Here is a 23,124-nt window from a genome sequence, read left to right on the forward strand (position 1 = left end):
AATCACACACTTCCTTTGTGCGTTCTGAGGCTATTCAGACACATGATTAATTGGGTGAATCTCACAAAAGCATGTCCAGGTCATATTTCACCCCAAAATCAAAAGACCAAACATTTTTTTATTTTATATAAAGAAAATTACAGTCATGACAGTAAAGCATATTTCCCCCACAAATTGTTGTTGCTCTGTACATTTCTCATTACTGTTATGCATAATTCTTACTGTATTACAGTAAAAAAAATACTGCAATACAAAGATTTTTGTACTTTTAAACGGGCATAAATTTAAAGGATTAGTTCACCCAAAAATGAAAATTCAGTCATTGTTTACTACCCCTGTTGTTATAACCCAATATGACTTTCTTTTTCTTAACACACAGGGAGAAATTGTGAAAAAAAAAATTGTGCTCAGTGTTGTCATACATTGGCAGTTTATGGTGACCACATCTTCAAGCTTCAAAAGGACGCAAAAGTATAATTCAGAAGTCTAATAAATTATTCCTTGAGACTCATGATTGTAATGAAAACATACAATAAGGTTTGGTGAGAAACAAACTGAAATAGAATGTATTATTTAATGAAAATCTTGACAGACCGTTGCTCTCCTCTGCGTGTTCATGAGACTGCACAAGACCAGTAGTTCACGCAGCCCACTGGTGAAATGTGGCATTCAAGCAAAAATGCATTTTGTTCATCTTAAAACAGGTCTGCCACAGCAATGCTAAAGAACACAACACAGCTGCACACAAACCAGAGAACCGAACTTACAAAATATGTATGAAGAGTTTGTAGTCCAAGAATAGATGCATTTCTATGCCCAGCCTTATTTATTTATTTTAGCCGAAGTACTCAGTCAAACTTAGAGAGAGAGGCTGCATCCGAAAACGTAATCAGTCAATGGCTTAACTGACAGTGTTCATGAATGAATGGAACTCTACTGGTCTCAGGACAGTTTGAAGAGCAACTTATTTTCATCCTACCTCTGTGTACAGCCTCCGAAGGCAGCATTTTCCAGTTTTCGGATGCAGCCATAGACCGAGGAGGCTGAAGGCAGCCACAGTCACACCTTTTCCTAACATGACGGCAAACGACATGCAATAAAAGGACAGTTATCTTATCTGTTACTCAGAGTTTTTTTCCTAACTAGCCGTGACAAGCGATGGTACAATCTGTCGTTCGCTTGGTCTCTATTTTCGGCATCGGGCTTGGTAACCCTGTCCGCTGTGAACTGATACCGTTTCAAAAACACTCTCATAACAGTATATTGAAGCCAGCATATCATGAGACGGTTACAAACTACTTGATTTTGGCCGAGAATGTCACACCTACAAAATGTTTCGCTGAGGTATCGCTCTCTTCAGATGGAGGTTCAGAATGAAGAACAGGTGACAGACATTCCCACCCACTCTTTCTCTCTGTTTGGAAAAAATAAGGCTGGCATTATAAATGCATCTATTCTTGGACTACAAACTCTTCATACGTGTTTTGTAAGTTCGGTTCTCTGGTTTGTGTGCAGCTGTGTTGTGTTCTTTAGTATCACTGTGGCAGACCTGTTTTTAGATAAAATGCGTTTTCGCTTGAACGCCCCCTTTCGCCAGCGGGCTGCGTGAACTCCTGGTCTCATTAACGCGCAGAGGAGAATAACGGTCGGTCAACAGTTTTACTAAATAATACATTAGATTTCGGTTTGTTTTGCACCAAACCTAATCATATGTTTTTATAACAATCATGAGTCTCAATGAATCATTTATTAGACTTCTGAATTCTACTTTTGTGTCCTTTTGAAGCTTGAAGAGGTGGTCACCATAAACTTCCATTGTATGACATCACTGAGAACCAAGTTTTTAGCAGTTTCTCCCTTTGTGTTAAGAAAAAGAAAGTATTTTGGGTTATATCAACACAGGGGTGAGTAAACAATAACTGAATTTTCATTTTTGGGTGAACTAATCCTTTAAGGGTGTACAAGAAATACTACCATGACATACAAAAACCTAGCAATTTAAAGGAATAGTTCACCCAAAAATGAAAAATATTTTATTCACTCACCTCGTGCCATCCCAGATGTGTATGACATTCTTTCTTCTGCAGAACACTTTTTTAAATTTTTTTTTTAATAAATAATATCTTAGTCTGTCTATCTTAAAAGAATAGAATATTCAGAAGTAGTGTTGTCAAAAGTACCGGTACTTCGGTACCAAGATGGCACTAAAATAAAAAAGATGTAACGATACCAGTGTTTCTGCAGTACCGGTAGTACCGACTGTTTTAAAAACGGACTAAATATTCTGTTGAAAAACTAACAAAGAAAAGCTCCCAAAAATAAGCCTTGTGCAACAGAGGGAATAATATTCTGAGTAATTTGCAGTTGGTTTGACATCTTTAGGTCAAATGGTCTTGAAGTTTAATGTGTATGAACCCAAATATCCAACAAACGTCAAACGTAAAACTAACTTTACTGCAGTGGTACCAACTCTATCCGGTAGCAGCATGCAATATGAATGACACACGACAGCTTTAAAATGCTCACAGGTAGGGGCGGACTTGCCATAGGAAGAACCGGGACTTTTCTCAGTGGGCTGCCTGCGAAACGGGGTCGCACAGGCCACGATAAGCTGAAACGGGCCGCAGTGTTATGCAGAACGGACTGCGACAGACTGTAGAGGGCCGAAAAACGGTGCCACGATATGCAGAAAAGGACAGCAACAACTTTTGGGCCAGTTTCTATGTAAAATCCAGGGACGATTTCTCTTCCCAGTCCGTCTGATCACAGGCTTATTTTGAACGTTTGCTATGTTACTCCTTCTACATGGAAATTAACAATTAATCCAAGTGATATCCTAGTTTGATTTATTAAACCACTGAAAGCTGTAATCTTACCGTGGATGAGCTGCGTACTTTAAATAAATCCGACCGCTCGTACACTGGAAACTCCACAGACATTGAGAATCATTCACGTTGTATCAGATGACAGAGCACTAATCTACTGTGAACCACGCAGCACATGTAAACTATATATTTATATAATTAAATCACAGCATTTACGCTTTAATCTCAACTCAGCTTTATTTATATCGCATTTGAAACAACAGAGTTGACCAAAGTGCTTCACCGTAATAAAATTTAAAACATAACATTTCAAAATGACCACATACACACAATACCACATACCAGAAATATAAAATACAAACACTTCAAAACTGTGTCCTATATTTCATTTGTCAGACTCAAAGGACAGTGTAAAGAGATGAGATTTCAGACATGACTTTAAAGTCTTCAGTGATCACACTGGGCTGTGTCATGAACTGTTTATACAGAAAGTGTATAAGTGACGCTTCCGGCAAAAAACACACGTCAAAATAAAAGCATGATTCAAAATAAAAGCTGGATGCTTGAAATTGAAGAAATTGAATACAAATATATTACAACTGTATAGTAAAATGTAATATTCTCTGTAATAAAAATAATAATAACAATAATTAATCAATTTATCTCAAGCAAGACAGTTGTTGAATAAAAGTTTGGCAAAAAAATACAATGACATGTTAAAAATTTTCACTTATTAAAAGTTTTAAGAATTCATTGATTAGACACCATTTTGATAAATTAAATTAAACTTTAAAACATGTTAAAATAATTATTAAAAATAACTGTACTTATGTGTTCAATAGCATATTATCATATTAGCATTTTTTTGCTGTGTTATCGAAATTGGTATCAAGAACTGTGAAATTTCACTGGTATCAGTACCGACTACTGACATTTTGGCACTGTGACAACACTATTCAGAAGCAATATAATATAGGGCTGCAACTAACGATTATTTGGTAAGTGACTAATCTAATGATTATTAGAATGATTATTTGACTATTTGGGCGATTATTGAAATGATTAATCATTAGCTCTTTAACGATTATTCAGCTTGTGCCTTGACTTAAAAGGTTGTATTAAACGTACTTACTACTAATAAAATATACCTCTAAATGACATTCATTCAATTAAAGGAAAAAAATGACTTTATGAAGTTAAATTCAGTAAAGAAATTCACTGCAAAAAATTATATTGTTATCAAGTGTTTTTGTCTTGTTTTCTATTTAAAAATATCTAAAAATCCTTAAAACAAGATACATTTACTTGAGAGACAACAAGTAAGACTTGCTTTAAGAGAATGCATCTTGAGTTGAAGTGTATTTTGTATATAAGTGTATTTTTTCACTTGTTTATTCTTCTGCCAGTGCATTAAAGTCAAAATATAATTATATTCTAGATAAGTCTAAATATCTTGTATGTTGATTCAGGTAAATGTATCTTGTGTTAAGGATTTTTAGATATTTTGAAATATTTAAAATGTAATATATTCTCAGACAACAAATTTTTCTTCTGCAGTATAGCTCCTAAAGTAAATATACTTTATTTTTAAATGAGTTTTAGATATTCATATTGGAAAACAAGCCAAAACAAAAACAAATCAAAAACGTATTTTTTTTGCAGAGTATATAATGGGCAAAGACCACCCTCTCACCTTTTTGTTCACATCGATCCATCTTTAATTCTCAAAAAACAAACTCTCTCTTCTTAATAGAGCTGCATATCGCCGATTTTCTTCACGATAAGAAACACACGGTGACATGTATTATGATTCACTTTGTAGCGAGCCATCTCGTTATAATCTAACTGGAGCAAGCGTGCGTGAGGGATGAGCGCCCCCGTGCCAGAGTGTACATCAGTACAGTTTCTGTCTCTCCCCCTTAGATCGGGTCACTTCACGCAACTCATAGAAGCAGCGCTGACCGCACAGATGTATGCCAGTTTCGGAGTTTGTACGTATTTACATGACCTGCTTCCTTATTATTTGAACTTTAATAAAGGATGCATTAAAGATATAACGGCGAGATGTTTCTTTTAAAGACGCTCTGACATGTAAGTTTTCCTTCAGTGGAACGGCAGCTCCGGCTCTGCTGTGTTTCACAATGGGAGTGTTTCTGTATTTTGTATTTTTGTATAATTTCCTAATACTTTGATCTACATCACCTGAAATTTTCTCTCCTCAATCAGGCATGAGATGCAGTGCTCTTCTCGTGCGGCATCATTAGTTTCATATCTGATGTCATGTTAAGTTAAATCGAACGACTATTCGACAACGGAAATTTTTGTTGGCAATTTTTTGTCATCGATAGTGTCGACTAATCATTTCAGCCCTAATATAATAGGGGTGGGTGAGAAATGGAAACAATATTTAAGTCTTTTTTTACTCTAAATCTCCATTTTAACTTTCACTTTCAAATGTAAAAGTGAAAGTGGAGATTTGGAGTAAAAAAAGGACTTATATTGATCTGTTTCTCACCCACACCTATTAATTCGCTTCTGAAGATATGGATTTAACCACTGCACTCATATAGATTACTTCTGTGTTTCCTTCTATGTGAATTTTGGAGCTATAAAGGTGTGATCACCATTCACTTACAATGTATGGACCTACAGAGCTGAGATATTCTTCTAAAAATCTTAATTAGTGTTCTGCAGAAGAAAGTCATACATATCTGGGATAGGGCTGCAACTAACGATTATTTTGATAATCGACTAATCTAACGATTATTAGAATGATTATTCGACTATTCGGGTGATTATTGCAATGATTAATCATTAGCTCTTAACCGATTATTCAGCTTGTGCCCCGACTTAAAAGGTTGTATTAAACGTGCTTGCTAACAATAAAGAGGACAAAATCATCTTTTAAAATACCTCTAAATGACATTCACTGAATTAAAGGGAAAAAATTATTTTTATTATATTTAATTCAGTAAAAATTTCACTACAAAAAAATCCTATTGTTATCAAGTATTTTTTTTTTTTTTTTCTATTTAAAATTGTCTAAAAATCTTTAAAACAAGATACATTTACTTGAGATGCAACATATAAGATATTTAGACTTGCTTTAAGAGAATGTATCTTTAATATAAGTGTATTTTGTATATAAGTGTATTTTTTCACTTGTTTATACTTCTGCCAGTACAATAAAGACAAAATACACTTATATTCAAGATCTATTCTCTAAAAGCAAGTCTAAATATCTTATCTGCTGCTTCTCAGGTGAATGCATCTTTTTTAAAAGGATTTTTAGATATTTTAAAATATTTTTATTTTTAATATTATATTCAACATTCTCAGATAAAAAAAAAAAAAAAAAAACTTAATTCTGCAGTATAGCTGCAAAAGTAAATGTACGTTGTTTTAAAGGAGTTTTTGATATTTATATTGGAAAACAAGCCAAAACAAAAACAAATCAAAAACTTATTTTTTTGCAGTGTATAATGGGGCGAAGACTACCCCCTCTCATCTTTTTGTTCACTTCAGTCCATCTTTAACTCACAAAAAAAACAAACTCTCTCTTATTAATAAAGCTGCATTTTGCCAATTTTCTTCACGATAAGAAATGCACAGTGACATATATTATGATTCAATAAGTTGCCATCGCGTTATAATCTAGCTTCATTAAGCGTGCGCACTCGAGGGATGAGCGTACCCGCAACAGAGTGTACCTCAGACGGGTGCAATTTCAATCTCTCCCCCTTAGATCGGGACACTTCGCGCAACTCATAGAAGAGGAATGCCAGTTTCCTTATTATTTGAACTTTAATAAAGCCATAACGCATTAAATATAGCTGCATTAAAGATGTAACGCCGGGGTGTTTCCTTTAAAGACGCTCGACACGCAAGTTTTGCTTAAGCTGAGCATCAGCATCAGCTCGCTTATTTCACAACAAGAGTGCTTCTGTATTTACTTATTTTGTATTTTTGCATTATAATTCCCTCATACTTTGTGATCTACATCACCTGAAGCTGTTTGGAAAGTTTAGAGTGCATCTGGACTGTGAGATGTGTTTTCTTTCTCTCCTCAGTCAGGCGCGAGCTGCAGTGCTGCTCTTGTGTGCAATCATTAGAGTTTCATATGATCTTATGTTACGTTAAGATCAAACGACTATTCAACAATGAAAATTTTTGTCGACAATTTTTTATTGTCGACGTTGTCGATAACGTCGACTAATTGTTTCAGCCCTAATCTGGGATGGCATGAGGTGAGTGAATGAGAGAATTTAGAGAACTATCCCTTTAAGTAATTTATATTTGTTCGCAGTACAATAAAGAGAATTAGATTAGAGAGAACTAGATTTCTTTTTTTTAAGCCTTATTGTCATGTAAATAACGTCACAATGCAAAATATGTTAATGGTTTTAAAATTAATTTCCTTTGAACAAAATACGATTTGTTTTTCTTTATTTTGATTTTGGTGTGAACGGTGACCCAGACATGTTTTTGATGGGTTTTATGAGATCCATCCATTTGTGCTTGCTTTGTTTGTGTATCCATCTCTAAAGTTGGCATCACTCTGTGTTCCTCTGTTATGTATCTCTGTGTGAACATTTTAGTGAGTCAGACGTTCTTCTCAAAGCCCCCCGGTGGGCTTTACACATTGCCATACCTGTTGGAGTGCTCTCAGAATGATGCAAGCACCCTGAGTCGTGCTGAATGGTGGGAGGTGCTCTTCTTCATTAAGAAGCTGGAGTCCAAACAGCAGCAGGAGATCAACAATATCCTGCGACAGAGCCTTGATGAACCGGTGCGCTCGACCTTTACTACAAGCAATTCTTTAACTTTGGCTTTCCTTCAAAGAATAGGCTGTTGAGCAGTGAGTGGGTTTACTTGAAAACAGGGTACAAAATTAACTTTGCCACACCTGCCAATTGCAGGTGAATTAAGAAACAAACCGACCGTAAATATTTATTATGCAGAGCTCTAAAATTAGCTAGAAATTGCTGTTTTTCTCAATAAAATTATTTCACTTTCTTTAATCCCTATAAAATGATTTTTAAAAATACTTATCCAATTATCCCGAATGACTGAAAAATTCACGGGGAAGGTTATGATCCCTGATGACTGCTGTGTATTAAAATCAACATGAAACCCTTTTGCATTCCATTTTACTTCCCTAAATTTACTAATGTGACATTAATGTGGCAGATTTGAAGTGAAACAATTTGATAAATGGGTAACAATAAATTTCCATTCGTTAACATTAGTTAATGCATTAGGTATCTAGAACAAACAGTTAATAGTATTTTTTTTTTTTTTTTTACAGCATTTACTAATCTTTGTTGAACTTAGTTAATAAAAAATACAACTGTTCATTGTTAGTTCATGTTAGTTCATAGTGCATTAACTAATAAATTTTGATTAAAAAAAAAAAAAAAAAAATGTATTTGTATCTGTTGAAATGAATGTTAATGGAATAGTTCACCCAAAAATGAAAACTTGCTGATAATTTACTCACCCTCAGGCCATCCAAGATGTATCTGAGTTTCTTTCTTCATCAAAATAATTTAAGACTTTTAGGATTTCATTTCAGGCTCCTCCTTTAAACAATGCAAGTGAATGTCCTCCATTTTTTGACGGTCCAAAATGCATATTTAGGGTGCATCAAAATAATCCACATAACTCCAGTCGACAAATAAAGTTCTTCTGAACGCAAACGATTGATGGAGGAGGAGTCAGGAAGTGCGTCATTGTTTACAAGAGAAACTTGTGCCATTCACAAACCAAAACAGTCCAAAACAATATATATATACAATATATATAAACATTTCCAAATAATAATTTAAAAAAAAGAACAATGTAAACAATGACGCACTTCCTGACTCCTCCTCCACGTGGCCTTACTAACGAGCTTACATCATCCCTCTCATGAGCACGCACCACAGAGATGTATGGATGTGAACATTTGTAGTTATACAGTATATAAGTATTGTTTTGTTTCTCAAAATAATCAATCGTTTGCGTTCAGAAGAACTTTATTTGTCAACTGGAGTCATGTGGATTATTTTGATGCACCGTAAATATGCATTTTGGACCGTCAAAAAATGGAGGACATTCACTTGCATTTTTTAGAGGAGGAGGCCTGAAATGAAATCCTAAAAGTCTTAAATTCTATTTTGATGAAGAAAAAAACTCAGATACATCTTGGATGGCCTGAGGGTGAGTAAATTATCAGCAAATTTTCATTTTTGGGTGAACTATTCCTTTAAGATTAATAAATGCTGTAAAAAATGTTATTCTTTGTTAGTTCATAAACTACTGTTAATAAATGGAACCTTATTGTAAAGTGTTAGTGATAAATGATTAAAAAGACAATTTTAATTTTGCAGAAGATGAGTTGTTCACAATTAGTCCAGGAATGTGCATTAAGAATGTAAAAGTGGTCAGTTTTGAATTTTTGTTGACTTTCAACATCAAATCTGATTGGCTGTGATTTTGACACTTTGTGCAGCATTCTGAATTCAGGGAGGACCAAAAAATTGCTCAACTTTTGTGTCTGCAGGGTTTTTCCTGTGTCAAAAATGGTCTTTGGAAGTGTCAAGTATAGGTCATCCACATGCTCAGTTGGTTTATTACATAATCGCAATTAATATATAAAAATCTCTTGATTGCATTTCATGTGTACACTAAATATGAGATTTCTTTTTTATCATCTAAGCATCTGGAACCTTTTGCATTCGACACAGATTTTTTTATTTTTTAAGATGCTTTGTGAAATCAAACTAAGCTTAATTTAATTAACAGCTTATTTCTATAGGACTAGTTATAATATTCTGACAGTGCCAGTGAGTAGACCACTTTACTGAGTTGGGACTGTGCTAGTGAAAATGTTTGTTTCCCACTCCATAACAGATACTGTTTTCCTTTAATCAGACTCTTAATGATTTTTAGGAATATCTTAAGGCAAAAAAGGCCTGTTTATTTCTTAATATAAAACATCATTTGAACAGAGCAAATATTACAGCAGGAAATCTTTGTCCATAGTTGTCTGTAAAACATGGAGGTCCATACTTTAAAGCCATACTTTTATGAACTTATTTTTATTATTTGTACAGTATAATATCTAAAAGCATAAGACCATGGATGACGAATCATTACTGTGGTGAGGTCAGTGTAGCTACCTGTAGTCTTAAAAAAATAAAAATAATAATAATAATATATATATATATATATATATATATATATATATATATATATATATATATATATATATATATATATATATCAAGAAATAGTAGCCTAAACACATCGAGAAATTTTAACTTCAACTGTCACAGTTGTAATTAAGTCTAATAGATTAAATATTAATATAAAACTATACATGGCACATTGTTGTATCTTTTCCTCATCAGTGATTTTTTTAGGATGTTGGATCTGTCTAGCTGTTTGAGAGGTTTGACTTCCTCTATAGCGCTTTAAACTAGAAAGTTCTCAGTTGACTTCATAGGGACTGAAGAAGTTTTGTGGTCTGCGCCGCGATATCGAGGGAAGCCGTATGATGCAAGCGATCCGCTCTGCACTTTCCTATCTCTTGGTTGAGACGTGCATGCTCCAGTGACACAATAGGATAGAGCAGAGCAGATCTTGCGAGTGGTTCTATGATGGCTCGCACCACACTTGCGCTGAAACCAAGCTTCAGTCGTGCCACGAAAATGTGCGTTTCAGCAAATGATTCAACAAATGGTTATCCTTAAATTTGCTGTTGCTTGGGTGGCTGTCAAGTAATTTTCAATGTAGGAAAAACCCTGGTCTGGTTTGGAAACGGTGTAAGCACTCCCAAATTAACTTGTATGTAGTTGCTCTACTGAAAAAACCTACTTGTTGTGACCTCATGCTTTCTCTTCGACTTTCTTTTGGTTTGTGTTAGATGGCAGATTTGGACGATTCTTCTCTGATCCAGCTGTCCCTCACCAGTGAGGTAGTACGGAAGATCCTCCACTACCTGAAACAGAATCTGCAGGCCTCGTGTTTGGGTGACCTGCTTTGCTCGCACACCTTCAGCAAATACTACCTGAGCTGTGGCGGTGCCGGTCTTGAGGATGAGGAAATGCTGATGGATGGCTCGCTTGGAGGACCAGGAGCTTCATCTTTATCATCACTGTCATCAGCCACAACTTCATCCTCCTCCTCTGCCTCTTCCTGCACTATGGGCTCTGTGTCCAAGAAAGCTAAGAAAGAGACTCCAGTGGACACAGGCAGCTGTGGCAGTGAGACAGAGAGCGAGCTTCCCAGTGAAGATGACACAAAGTATCCTGATGACCTGGAGGAGAAGATGAAAGGCAAGCCTTTCTTTTTATAAACTGCATTTTATACTGGTTTCACCCGGTAGAGATTTTACTATTACACAGATTGAATCATGAGGTAATGTGAAAATACATAGTGGGATGTGTCCCAAACAAGTCAAGATGAGGAAGAACTTATTTAGGCATGTTGTTAAGCCTAATTTATACTCTGGAAGAAGCCAAACCTTTTTCTCCTGGACGAACCAAAGCATCCTAGATAAACAAATCTGGTGTTTATACTGCGCAAGGTGTCGTTTTAAAATGAGTTTGTAGAGCGTGACATCACAGTGTTGGACATACTGTTCCAGCCACAGAAGTAATGCCAGTAATGCAGGTCTTTGCGAGGATCGCTGATTTTAGCGCCTCACAGAGTCCCTTTCACTAGTGAGGACAAGTTATCTGATCTGACTTCATAAAAACTGTCTTTGTGGAACTTATGTTGCTAATCATTTAAAAAATGTACTTGTGCACAAAATCTGAGACGGGGTTCAAAATTATAAAGTTTTAATGACAGTAACCTGGGTGACAAATCCTCACGCATGATTGTAAATAAAAAACGTCACGTCCAAACCACACCCATGATTAGCTTTATCCAATCATCAACACTCTTCGACCAGCTGAGTTTTTTTAGTTAGGTGATCTAAAAGAAGCTTTTTTGCAATTTAACATTTGTATTGATTCTTATGTGAAATATGGAATAAACAGAACATATACACACAATCAATTTAACTCCCATTATAATCCCCCTACCCAACCCCACCTGTCCCTCAACAAATATCCCTGTGGTCAAAGCCTAAATTACACCATGCACACATATAAGCAAACAAACAAAAGAAAATATTTGAGAACATAAAAATAAGAATCAACAAAGAGAAAAGAAAGAATTCCACAAAGAATAGAACACAATTCTGTTTCTCTCCACATGATCCCCACTGAGAGCCCTCCAGAAAGGCAGGTGCATCTCAATAAATTAGAATGTCGTGGAAAAGTTCATTTATTTCAGTAATTCAACTCAAATTGTGAAACTCGTGTATTAAATAAATTCAATGCACACAGACTGAAGTAGTTTAAGTCTTTGGTTCTTTTAATTGTGATGATTTTGGCTCACATTTAACAAAAACCCACCAATTCACTATCTCAAAAAATTTGAATATGGTGACATGCCAATCAGCTAATCAACTCAAAACACCTGCAAAGGTTTCCTGGGCCTTCAAAATGGTCTCTCAGTTTGGTTCACTAGGCTACACAGTCATGGGGAAGACTGCTGATCTGACAGTTGTCCAGAAGACAATCATTGACACCCTTCACAAGGAGGGTAAGCCACAAACATTCATTGCCAAAGAAGCTGGCTGTTCACAGAGTGCTGTATCCAAGCATGTTAACAAAGTTGAGTGGAAGGAAAAAGTGTGGAAGAAAAAGATGCACAACCAACCGAGAGAACCGCAGCCTTATGAGGATTGTCAAGCAAAATCGATTCAAGAATTTGGGTGAACTTCACAAGGAATGGACTGAGGCTGGGGTCAAGGCATCAAGAGCCACCACACACAGACGTGTCAAGGAATTTGGCTACAGTTGTCGTATTCCTCTTGTTAAGCCACTCCTGAACCACAGACAACGTCAGAGGCATCTTACCTGGGCTAAGGAGAAGAAGAACTGGACTGTTGCCCAGTGGTCCAAAGTCCTCTTTTCAGATGAGAGCAAGTTTTGTATTTCATTTGGAAACCAAGGTCCTAGAGTCTGGAGGAAGGGTGGAGAAGCTCATAGCCCAAGTTGCTTGAAGTCCAGTGTTAAGTTTCCACAGTCTGTGATGATTTGGGGTGCAATGTCATCTGCTGGTGTTGGTCCATTGTGTTTTTTGAAAACCAAAGTCACTGCACCCATTTACCAAGAAATTTTGGAGCACTTCATGCTTCCTTCTGCTAACCAGCTTTTTAAAGATGCTGATTTCATTTTCCAGCAGGATTTGGCACCTGCCCACACTGCCAAAAGCACCAAAAGTTGGTTAAATGACCATGGTGTTGGTGTGCTTGACTGGCCAGCAAACTCACCAGACCTGAACCCCATAGAGAATCTATGGGGTATTGTCAAGAGGAAAATGAGAAACAAGAGACCAAAAAATGCAGATGAGCTGAAGGCCACTGTCAAAGAAACCTGGGCTTCCATACCACCTCAGCAGTGCCACAAACTGATCACCTCCATGCCACGCCGAATTGAGGCAGTAATTAAAGCAAAAGGAGCCCCTACCAAGTATTGAGTACATATACAGTAAATGAACATACTTTCCAGAAGGCCAACAATTCACTAAAAATGTTTTTTTTATTGGTCTTATGATGTATTCTAATTTTTTGAGATAGTGAATTGGTGGGTTTTTGTTAAATGTGAGCCAAAATCATCACAATTAAAAGAACCAAAGACTTAAACTACTTCAGTCTGTGTGCATTGAATTTAATACACGAGTTTCACAATTTGAGTTGAATTACTGAAATAAATGAACTTTTCCACGACATTCTAATTTATTGAGATGCACCTGTACTTGTTCCATTTCTTACCATACGTGTCTGTTTTGCCAAGCTGTTTATATGACATCTTTTCAAATGCTGCCGCCCTACCCAATTCGGTGAACCATTCTTGAAATGAGGGAGCGCCAATTGACTTCCTCTAAGAATGATCTGTCTGCCAATCATTACACTAGTTTGGACCCAGCTTTTTTTTATATTTGTCATCTACTTTAAGGACCTCCCCATCACCCATAATCTGGGGCAGAATGAAATTTGAGTATCTAAAACTTCACAGATAAAATTCTGGACTCTTACCCAGAATTCTTGAATCTTAGCGCAGAACAACAGAGCATGGGCTATGTCTCCATCCTCCAACTGACATCGCCAGCAGGTAGGTGCATCTTTTAGACCAAGCCTAAACAATCTAGAGGAAGTCCAGTAGAAACTATGCAAAATCTTAAACTGAATAAGGCGTACCCTAGACATTGTTTTAATATTTTTAAGAATTCTTTCCCACTTCCCATCCTCCAATATCAAGTTCAAATCTCTTTCCCATAACCTCTTTAGAGCTGTTAAGGCCCCGTCACCAAGACTCTAAATCAACGAGGAATAATACACTGATGCTTCATGACCCTTTCCAAAGGCTGTGAGCACCATACAAAGAGTGTCTGCAGCATTAGGGGGTTGTGTACTACCACAGAAAATAGTACAAAGTAGATGGCACAACTAAATACCTGAAAAATTAAGACCCAGAAATCCCAAATTGCTGTGTTATATTTTCAAATGATCTCAAAGCTCAGTTTTCATAAAGGTCACCAATTGTAGCAATACCCCTCTCAATCCATTCATTCCAGCAAAAGGTGGAATTGATAATACATAATTTTGGGTTCAGCCATATGTTTGAGGAAGCATTTAGGTAAGTATCAAAATTAAACATACGGGAAACCTTTGTCCATACTGCATGTAAGTTGGAAATTATGGGATGCATTTTTACTTCTCTAGGCAATTTAATAGAAAGACTTTGCAATGAAGATATTGGGGTATGGACAGCTTGTTCAATGTTGTACCAGGGAGGGGCTCTCTCAGGTGGAAGAGACCAATGTGCCAGGTCTCTAAGATTAAAAGCATAGTAATAAAAATACATTTTGCGGAGGCCTAAACCTCCTTTGTCAATTGGTCTATGTAACTTACTGAAATGCAACCGAGATTGTTTACCATTCCAAATAAAAAACTTAGATATTCTATCAAATTGTTTAAAATAAGAAAGAGGAACTTCTAGAGCAGGGGTACTCAATTGGCGGACTCTGGTCCGGATCCGGACCGAAGGACAATTAAATCCAGAGTGAGCTCTGAAGCTTTGTGCTAGTTATCTGACACCTGGCTAAATGATTATGTAAGCATACGTGTATTTGCCCGCGGAGTGGGAATAAATTACGTTCAGCGCTAGAGAGAAATGTTTGTCTCTAGAGCGGGAATAAAGCACATTCAGCGTTACTCACTTTATTCCCGCTCCGCGCGCATTGCCTCTCTCCCCGCTATAGACATGAGGTGCCGCATAAAGCCTAATTTACTGTACGTATGAGTTGCAGGTGTGGTTATTTTAACAACAGTAGCGGAGACACCGTTATAGATACTAGCATCTTTCGCTTAAACACACTGCAGAAAACAAAAATTAAGTGAAACTATCTTCATCTGTCTGGTATGTGATTCAACCGGTTCAGCTAAGCCAGGTTTGTGTCAGGACAAGTTAACGTGCTGCCTTAAGATTATAACGTTTTTTTTCCATCTAAATTTAGCTTCATTAATCAGCATGTTACCAGCCTTTCATAATAAACAGATTTTTGTTCTAATTTTGTGAAAATTAATCAGATGTCATCATGGCAAGGAAAGTCTATTTGTCCAGATATTTAATGCTTCACTTATGTAAATTGTTTGTTTGTTGTTAGTAGATTCTCACTTTAAGGAAAATATAAAAATGGTCCATTCAGGCTTTTACATTTGTAATAATTTTCTCTCAGGGGACACCCCTGAACCCACAGTATTTTATCTGTCAAAAGCCTCCTGTGTCCCATACATAGGTATAGATTCTGAATTGTTGAAAATATTTCAACAAAACTGGACTGCTATCATTCAGCTTCAAAACAAACTGTTGATCTTATCTTTTAATATTCACATCCAGGTGCCCTCGACTGATGAAGTCATGATGAAATATTTTAATCTTTTGGTAGAAAAGATCTCTCAGGCCCCACTAGCTGTCTCTGGGCCCCCAATGTCCTCATCAGGATTTATTTGTTTTTATTTGTTTTTACAAAGTACTATTACTGTCAACATGGTAAGTTATAAAAACTATTGAAAAAAAGATACATAATTTCCTAGCCACATAACTACTGACACCATGTAAGCTACATACTACCTGGACATTTACTGGGAAGGAAATGTAGAGACCGGATCTCTTGGAACTTTAATTGAGTACCCCTGTTCTAGAGGGAAAGACTGTAGTAGAATTTAGTGAAGCCCACCTATCCACATCACATAAGAAACTTCATTATTGGGGCAAAATTAACTCTAACTAAATCTCTCATTTGCTAGAAATAAAATGCCTAAATACCTAATGCCTTGCTTGGGCCATTGAAAGGCGCCAGGTTGGAAAGTCGTGGCAGGGCAATATGCTTTCAGAGCAAGAGCTTCTGATTTAGACCAATTCACCCTGTTTTCTGAAAATCTGGAGAAAGAATCAATAATTCTGTGGAGGCTAGGCATAGATCTTTTAAGGTCGGAGACAAAAATAATAATATATCATCTGCGTAGAGATGTTTGTTCCATACCTCCTGCTACAATGCCAGGAAAATCATCCTCTTTTCTTATCGTGGCTGCTAATGGTTCCAGTGCAAGACAGAACAATAAAGGGGAGAGTGGACAGCCTTACATTGTTCCCCTACCAAGAGAAAAACAAAATCTGAAATTAATCCATTAGTTGGCACTGCTGCTAACTGTTGTTTATAAAATAACTTAATCCATCCAATAAAAGTGTTCCCAAACCCATACATTTCCAAAATCTTAAAAAGATTAACTTTCCACCAAACGCCTTTATCAAACGCCTTCTTGTGTCAAGTGGGATTTCAGCGATCTGGGTTTGATAATTCGCTACCAACCGCATCATTTTTATAGGGTGCCCCAGCCCATTAACATTCCACATGGAGAGAAACATTTTACCTACATTAAAGTGTGACATATTGACATGCAAAGAAAAATTGTGTACACAAGGTTAAATTATATAGACCTCTAACCAACATTGATGTAATCACAAAATCCTTAATTAGCCACAAAACAGAAAAAAATGCACTTCAACCTCGTACATAACAGTCGTTTTGAGTCGTTTTTCTGGTGTCCATCGCTCGGAATCCTGACGGTCCATGCGCGTTCACGAGACTTTCCGGAACACTATTACTAACAGATTGCTTAAGTCCGGTGATTTTTACGTATATATGTATATATTAATATTTATTTATTTTTGGGGATTTTTTTTTCTTAACATAATCCGTGCCATTAAATTGCACATAAATATGTTTCATAAAATGAAAAATAAAACAATGTAATAGGCCCCAGTAAACAATAACATTGAAACATCAATTTTCATTTGATTAAGTTTTAAATGTATTTATTTAGTCACTATTATGATGGTAAAATTTAAATAAACAGGTGATATGGAATTCAGAAAAAAAAAAAAAAAAAGTATCACGAGTACTGAAAAGGAAGTATCGGTACTCGTACTCGTTCTCGTTCTTCAAAAAATTATATCGGGACATCCCTAGAAATGACCATTCGATCTGAATATTTAAAAAAGTGCTTATACACATGCACAAGACTTCACAGGACTTCAGTGTGTCTGATATCAACATGCAGTGACAAACTCCACTAAATAATGGAGAAAACTGCTCAAAATGTCATGTTTGTGCTTGGAATCAATTTCAAGTGTATTTGAGAGAAACATATTTGAGTCTTTTTTTTTTTATTTTACTTTATAGTCATGAATTAGCACACTAATATAGAGATTGATGTTTGTCGTCATGAAATCAGCGACCCTCCCCTCTAAACCAAACACAAGGTGTTAAAAGAGACGCATATTATGACCAGGTGTAAATGAAGTGCCTCACCCATCCACTTGTGATTGGATCACCCAAAACACATCTAAATTCCTTTTGTTAACAGAACCAGAATCCTTCATTAGGCCAAATTCAAGTCTCCTTTCATCAAAAATGACTGTGATTTCTCCAACCTGACCAGCACTGAGAAAATTAACAGGTGCCTGTTTGTGATTCTGTACACTGCAGTGTTCAACAGTCCAAAGGTGCAGGGTAAGAAGAGCGCTCTGGAGAAGATCGGAGAGGTGGTGGACATCATGAAGAAGAGCAGCTCTGATTCAGGACTGCAGCTGGCTGGAATGAAGGTCATCAGTAAGATTCTGGAGGAAGAGGGACCACAGGAGAGAAGCACCCTCAGATCAGACTCTGCACAGACCATCCGGTGAGAGGGTGGACATTTGACCTGGACATTACTTCATGAGATTTAACCAACAGATCTTGCTAAAGTTTAAACTTTAATAATAATAAATTGATTATCTTTCTAAATTATTCGGTGTAACCTTCTTATTAATTTATTAAAGTTGATAAATTACAAAAAGAAAACTTTTTTTTTTGGTCAGTCACAAACACTGTACATTTTTCATACAAGTAGTATGCTTAATTTTCTATTTATTATTTTTTTTTAAAAGCACTGCAAATCTAACTTATGCATCACTTCTCATAAAAAGTGCTGATATCATGTGACTCTCTGCTTTTTTTCTTCTCACTTGCAGTGACAAAGTGATAAAGTTGCTGGTGGAAATGATTGGCAGTCAGCCCAAGCAGAATGCTGTTACTGCGCTGCTGTTGACCCGCAGTCTCATGCTGAAATACGAGTGGAGGGTCTCCTTCGCCACAGAGGGAGGTGTGAAAGCCATCCTGTCCTGCATGCAGGAGTATCCTACCTGTATTCAGGTGCAGCAGATCGCTCTGGCGGTGAGTTGCCATTCTTGTGTTCTTTTCTTACATTTCTTCTTATTTTCTTAGGCCTGACAAATGTGTATTGCTCTCTCCCAGACTCTGAAGGTGATAACAGGTGCCAGTAAGCATGACCCACGCAGTGTGGGTGGGTGTCTGCCCCTCTCTGAGTCTGGAACTCAGATGATGCTGGAGATTTTTGCCAGCATTGGCTCTGCCACACCGGAGGGCTCTAAAGGGCTACTGTGTTCCATCCCTTCTGCTATTGACCTCATGCTTAGCACAGCAGGGTAAGAAATCTGGTTTAGTCATAGTGTAGTGTGTGTCCTTCATAAGAATGACCTAAATTTTGTATACCGTTGTCGTGATATGAAATTATTCACACAATGAAATGTCAAAAATTGCTATTTTTGCAGGAAATTCAATCCCAATTCTTTTATATACTAAAACGAATAGTTATAAGAGTAATGAAAATTCTCATCATTTACTCATCCTCATGCCATCCCAGATATGTATGACTTTCTTTCCTCTGCAGAACACAAATGAAGATTTTTAGAAGAAAATCTCAGCTCTGTAGGTCCATTCAATGCAAGTGAATGGTGGCCAGAACTTTGAAATTCCAAAAAGCACACAAAGGCAGCATAAAAGCATTTATGACTCCATTGGTTTAATCCATGACTTCTGAAGCGATATGATCAATATTTAAGTCCTTTTTTACTATAAATATCCACCTTTGACCAGCCCTGCCCAGTATGTGGCAATATGTACAAAGAATGTGAATCAACAAAAGAATGTGGAAGTGAAAGTGAAGATTTATAGTAAAAAAGGACTTCGATATTGATCTGTTTCTCACCCACTCCTGTCATATTACTTCTGAAGACATGGATTAAACCACTGGAGTCGTATTGATTACTTTTATGCAGCATTTATGTGCTTTTAGGAGTTTCAAAGTTCTGGCCACCATTCACTTGCATTGAACAGCAGAGATGAGATATTCTTCAAAGTCTTCATATGTGTTCAGCAGAAGAAAGTCATACACATCTGGGATGACATGAGGGTGAGTAAATGATGACAATTTTATTTTTTTATTTTTTTGGGTGAACTGTACCTTTTATCATGTAGTAATGCCTATTTTTGGATAATCTGGAAAATTAATACTTTATAAGTTAAAGGTACTTCATCTCATTTGATTATTTTATTTGGAACTTGGATACAAACCAAAAATTATTTAAAATTGTTCATAACAAATGAATGTGTCTGTCATCAATGCAAATATAACTTTACATTATTCAACACTTTAGTTAATAACTTAAGACTAAAAACAGTAATAGTCTACATTATAGACTAAATATGATTGGATGAGGCACATTCTGAGCCCTTGTAAAATAGCTGATATACGCACACCTGTAACAACAAACGGAAACGGCCAACAATTACATGGTGTACACAAAGGACATGACTGGTGCACACAAAGGATATGACTGGTGCATCATAACACGTGAAAACACAGTAGCTCTGATGATAATCAACAAAGCTGTTTACACTGGAAGTGCCTGTCTGCGTCACCGTTTGCAGAGTATGTTTTCAGCTTGGTGTCTTTTTTTTTCTCTCTCTCTCTCTCTCTTGCACTGTAAGCAGTATATCAAAATTTTTACTGCTTGACACATTTGTACCATTGCTCGGTATATATGCCGTCATATCACCCAGCTCTAGTTTTTTATATTCTTGACTGTGATTTCTGAATTCTTGTTCATTTTAATCCTGTGATGTGTGCAGCTGTGGTTTGTCCGTGCGGAATGGGCTGCTGGTCATCATCATGTTGATCTCCAGCCACAAGAATCTGGCAGAGCAGCTAGTCGCCTGCAATGTCAGTGCCACACTGAAGAAGTGCCTTTCTGCTCAGAACCATCACAGCATGCTGGCCATCATTGCCCTGAACCACATCTCCATGGTCCACAAGCTTGAGAAGAAAGGTATCACTCTGCATTATCTTAACCTTATCCTAACTGATTTATCTCTGCAAAACCTGCACGGGGCATTGAAAGTAAAAACTATTTACCAAAAGTACATCATTATTTCTGAAAGTCACAATGATTTCTACACCCCTGTAATTAGTAGGATATTAATAAAGTATCTAATAATGTCTTTCCATTCTTGATTTGGAACACAAGTGTTTGCACCATAATCACCTATTTTGAAGTAACGTGCAGCTCTGTCTGTGTCTGTAGAGTCTAAAGACGAGAATGAATTCAAAGACACCGAGCTGAAGATGTTGGTGGTGAGTCTGAAGGAGATGCCGGCCACCAAAGAGGTCATACTGACCCTGGAACAGCTGCTGTGTGATGATGCCTCCCAACTGGAGGAAGAGAAAAACGAGGTGATCCGCAGCAGAGACACCTTCCAGGACCTCATACGCCTCATGGACCAACATAGAGCGGACCGGGCCGTACAGCTCTCTATTCTTAGGTGTGAGACAATAACAAGTCTATAATCTATGCTAATAGTAAGCAATAGTTTACCTCTAGAGGGGAAATGAAAACAATCATGTGGAGATTTGCTATGTATGAACCTTTTTTCATTTGCAATATTCATCCATATTTTTATCCTCACTTACATTTTTTATAAAAGTTTATTAATAAATAAATAAATGTTAAATTAAAGGTTATTTAGTTTAGATAATCAAGTGTTCCAAATTGAAGCAAGGGCATGCAAAGAAAAAATGTATATATATACAGTATATAAATAGAGAGGGAGAGATTATAGACAGTCTATTTAGCAGAGATGAGCCACTGCTATTAAAATGAACGGGACAAATTGGAGTGCCCAATGGCCAACGGATGAAGAAACGGAAGTCCTGCCTTACAAATAAAAGAGCCAATCACCTTTTAGATACAGACATCGCCTGCCAGTCAACTCGAGAACGCGCATGCACATTAGCTAGACAAGATGGAATTTTTATTTTTTTTTTTTTTTGCGTATTCTGGGCTAATAAAGCACAATTTATGATACCGGTGTTGTCAGATTTTACTGCTGATTTTAAATATGTTATTTGATCGTAATCTTGACCAACAGTTTTTGGTCTTTCTCCATTCAAGTAGATAGAAGCTGCACTTGTATGCCACTTGTTTACATAGAAAATAGCTGCTCAACCTGCTCGAGAGCGTTCCAAACTTTGCCGCCTAGTGGACAGACTTACCTTGAAAGGGACTTTGTATGAAAGCATTGTAATGGAGCCAGGTCTCCATTTCAAAATAAGAGTCCCTTGCTTGTTTTGAACTTGTTTATTGTTCAAAGCAGGGACTAAAAATTAAATGTTTCACATTTCGGTTCGTACTGAGCTGAAACAGTATTTTTACGTTCCGGTTCGGGCGGTCGGCAGCCTCCTTTCCAAATGGTAACTGGTTAGAATTAAATAAAAGAGCAGTTAATAATGTGTAACGGGTGGGTGATATACTAGTTGCAGTGTTTCCAGATCTCTTTAGAGAAATAAGTCATCTGTTTTGGAAAAACAAGCTCAGAATAAGGGATTTGCCTCACCTAAAATAAGCAAAAATAAGCGATTTACCTTTTTCAGGATAGAAATCATAACAATCATAGTATACACAGGAGCCTGTATAAGTAACATCTTTTCAATAAATGTGTTCTTAATTTAATATAACCCCAAAAATATTTAAATATATTAAATATTCATTCATATATATATATATATATTACACAGTTGTGCTCAAAAGTTTGCATACCCTTGGAGAATTGGTAATATATGTACCATTTTTTAAAAAATAACGTGTGAGCAGGCAAAACACATTTCTTTTATTTCTTATGGGATTGTTATTCAACTGTAGGTTATAACAGAATGGCACAATCATTAAAACAAATCATGGCAACAATGAAAAAAAATCAAAAAACGTTCGAGATCTCCCTAGAGTGGCTCGATGATATTAAGGTCAGGAGACTGTGATGGCCACTCCAGAACCTTCACCTTTTTCTGCTGTAACCACTGGAGGGTCATCTTGGCCTTGTGCTTAGGGTCATTGTCATGCTGGAAAGTCCAAGAGCATCCCATGCGCAGCTTTTGTGCAGAAGAATGCAAATTGTCTGCCAGTATTTTCTGATAACATGCTACATTAATCATGCCATCAATTTTCACAAGATTCCCCGTGCCTTTAGAGCTCACACACCCCCAAAACATCAGTGAGCCCCCACCATGCTTCACAGTGGGGATGGTATTCTTTTCACTATAGGCCTTGTTGACCCACTCCAAACATAGCACTTATGATTGTGACCATAAAGCTCTATTTTTGTCTCGTCACTCCAAATTACAGTGTGCCAAAAGCTGTGAGGCAGGTCAAGGTGTTGTCGGGCATATTTTAACTGGGCTTTTTTGTGGCATTGGCGCAGTAAATGCTTCTTTCTGGCAACTCGACCATGCAGCTCATTT

General features: G+C 36.8%; 1 protein-coding gene across 3 annotated transcripts in view; it reads left to right on the top strand.

The window, feature by feature from the left end:
• Positions 1–23,124, top strand: part of LOC127413690 (cullin-9-like) — a 100,807-nt gene that overhangs the window by 33,071 nt on the left and 44,612 nt on the right. For all 3 annotated transcript variants that reach the window (XM_051651016.1, XM_051651017.1, XM_051651015.1), the window contains exons 6-12: positions 7,424–7,614; positions 10,735–11,146; positions 17,979–18,171; positions 18,503–18,704; positions 18,786–18,976; positions 20,463–20,659; positions 20,915–21,152. In XM_051651016.1, the coding sequence (XP_051506976.1) occupies positions 7,424–7,614; positions 10,735–11,146; positions 17,979–18,171; positions 18,503–18,704; positions 18,786–18,976; positions 20,463–20,659; positions 20,915–21,152 (1,624 nt within the window). The remainder of the gene's footprint in view (positions 1–7,423; positions 7,615–10,734; positions 11,147–17,978; positions 18,172–18,502; positions 18,705–18,785; positions 18,977–20,462; positions 20,660–20,914; positions 21,153–23,124) is intronic.

This window comes from Myxocyprinus asiaticus, chromosome 23, assembly GCF_019703515.2.
Source record: "Myxocyprinus asiaticus isolate MX2 ecotype Aquarium Trade chromosome 23, UBuf_Myxa_2, whole genome shotgun sequence".
In the NCBI taxonomy this organism is placed as follows: domain Eukaryota; kingdom Metazoa; phylum Chordata; class Actinopteri; order Cypriniformes; family Catostomidae; genus Myxocyprinus; species Myxocyprinus asiaticus.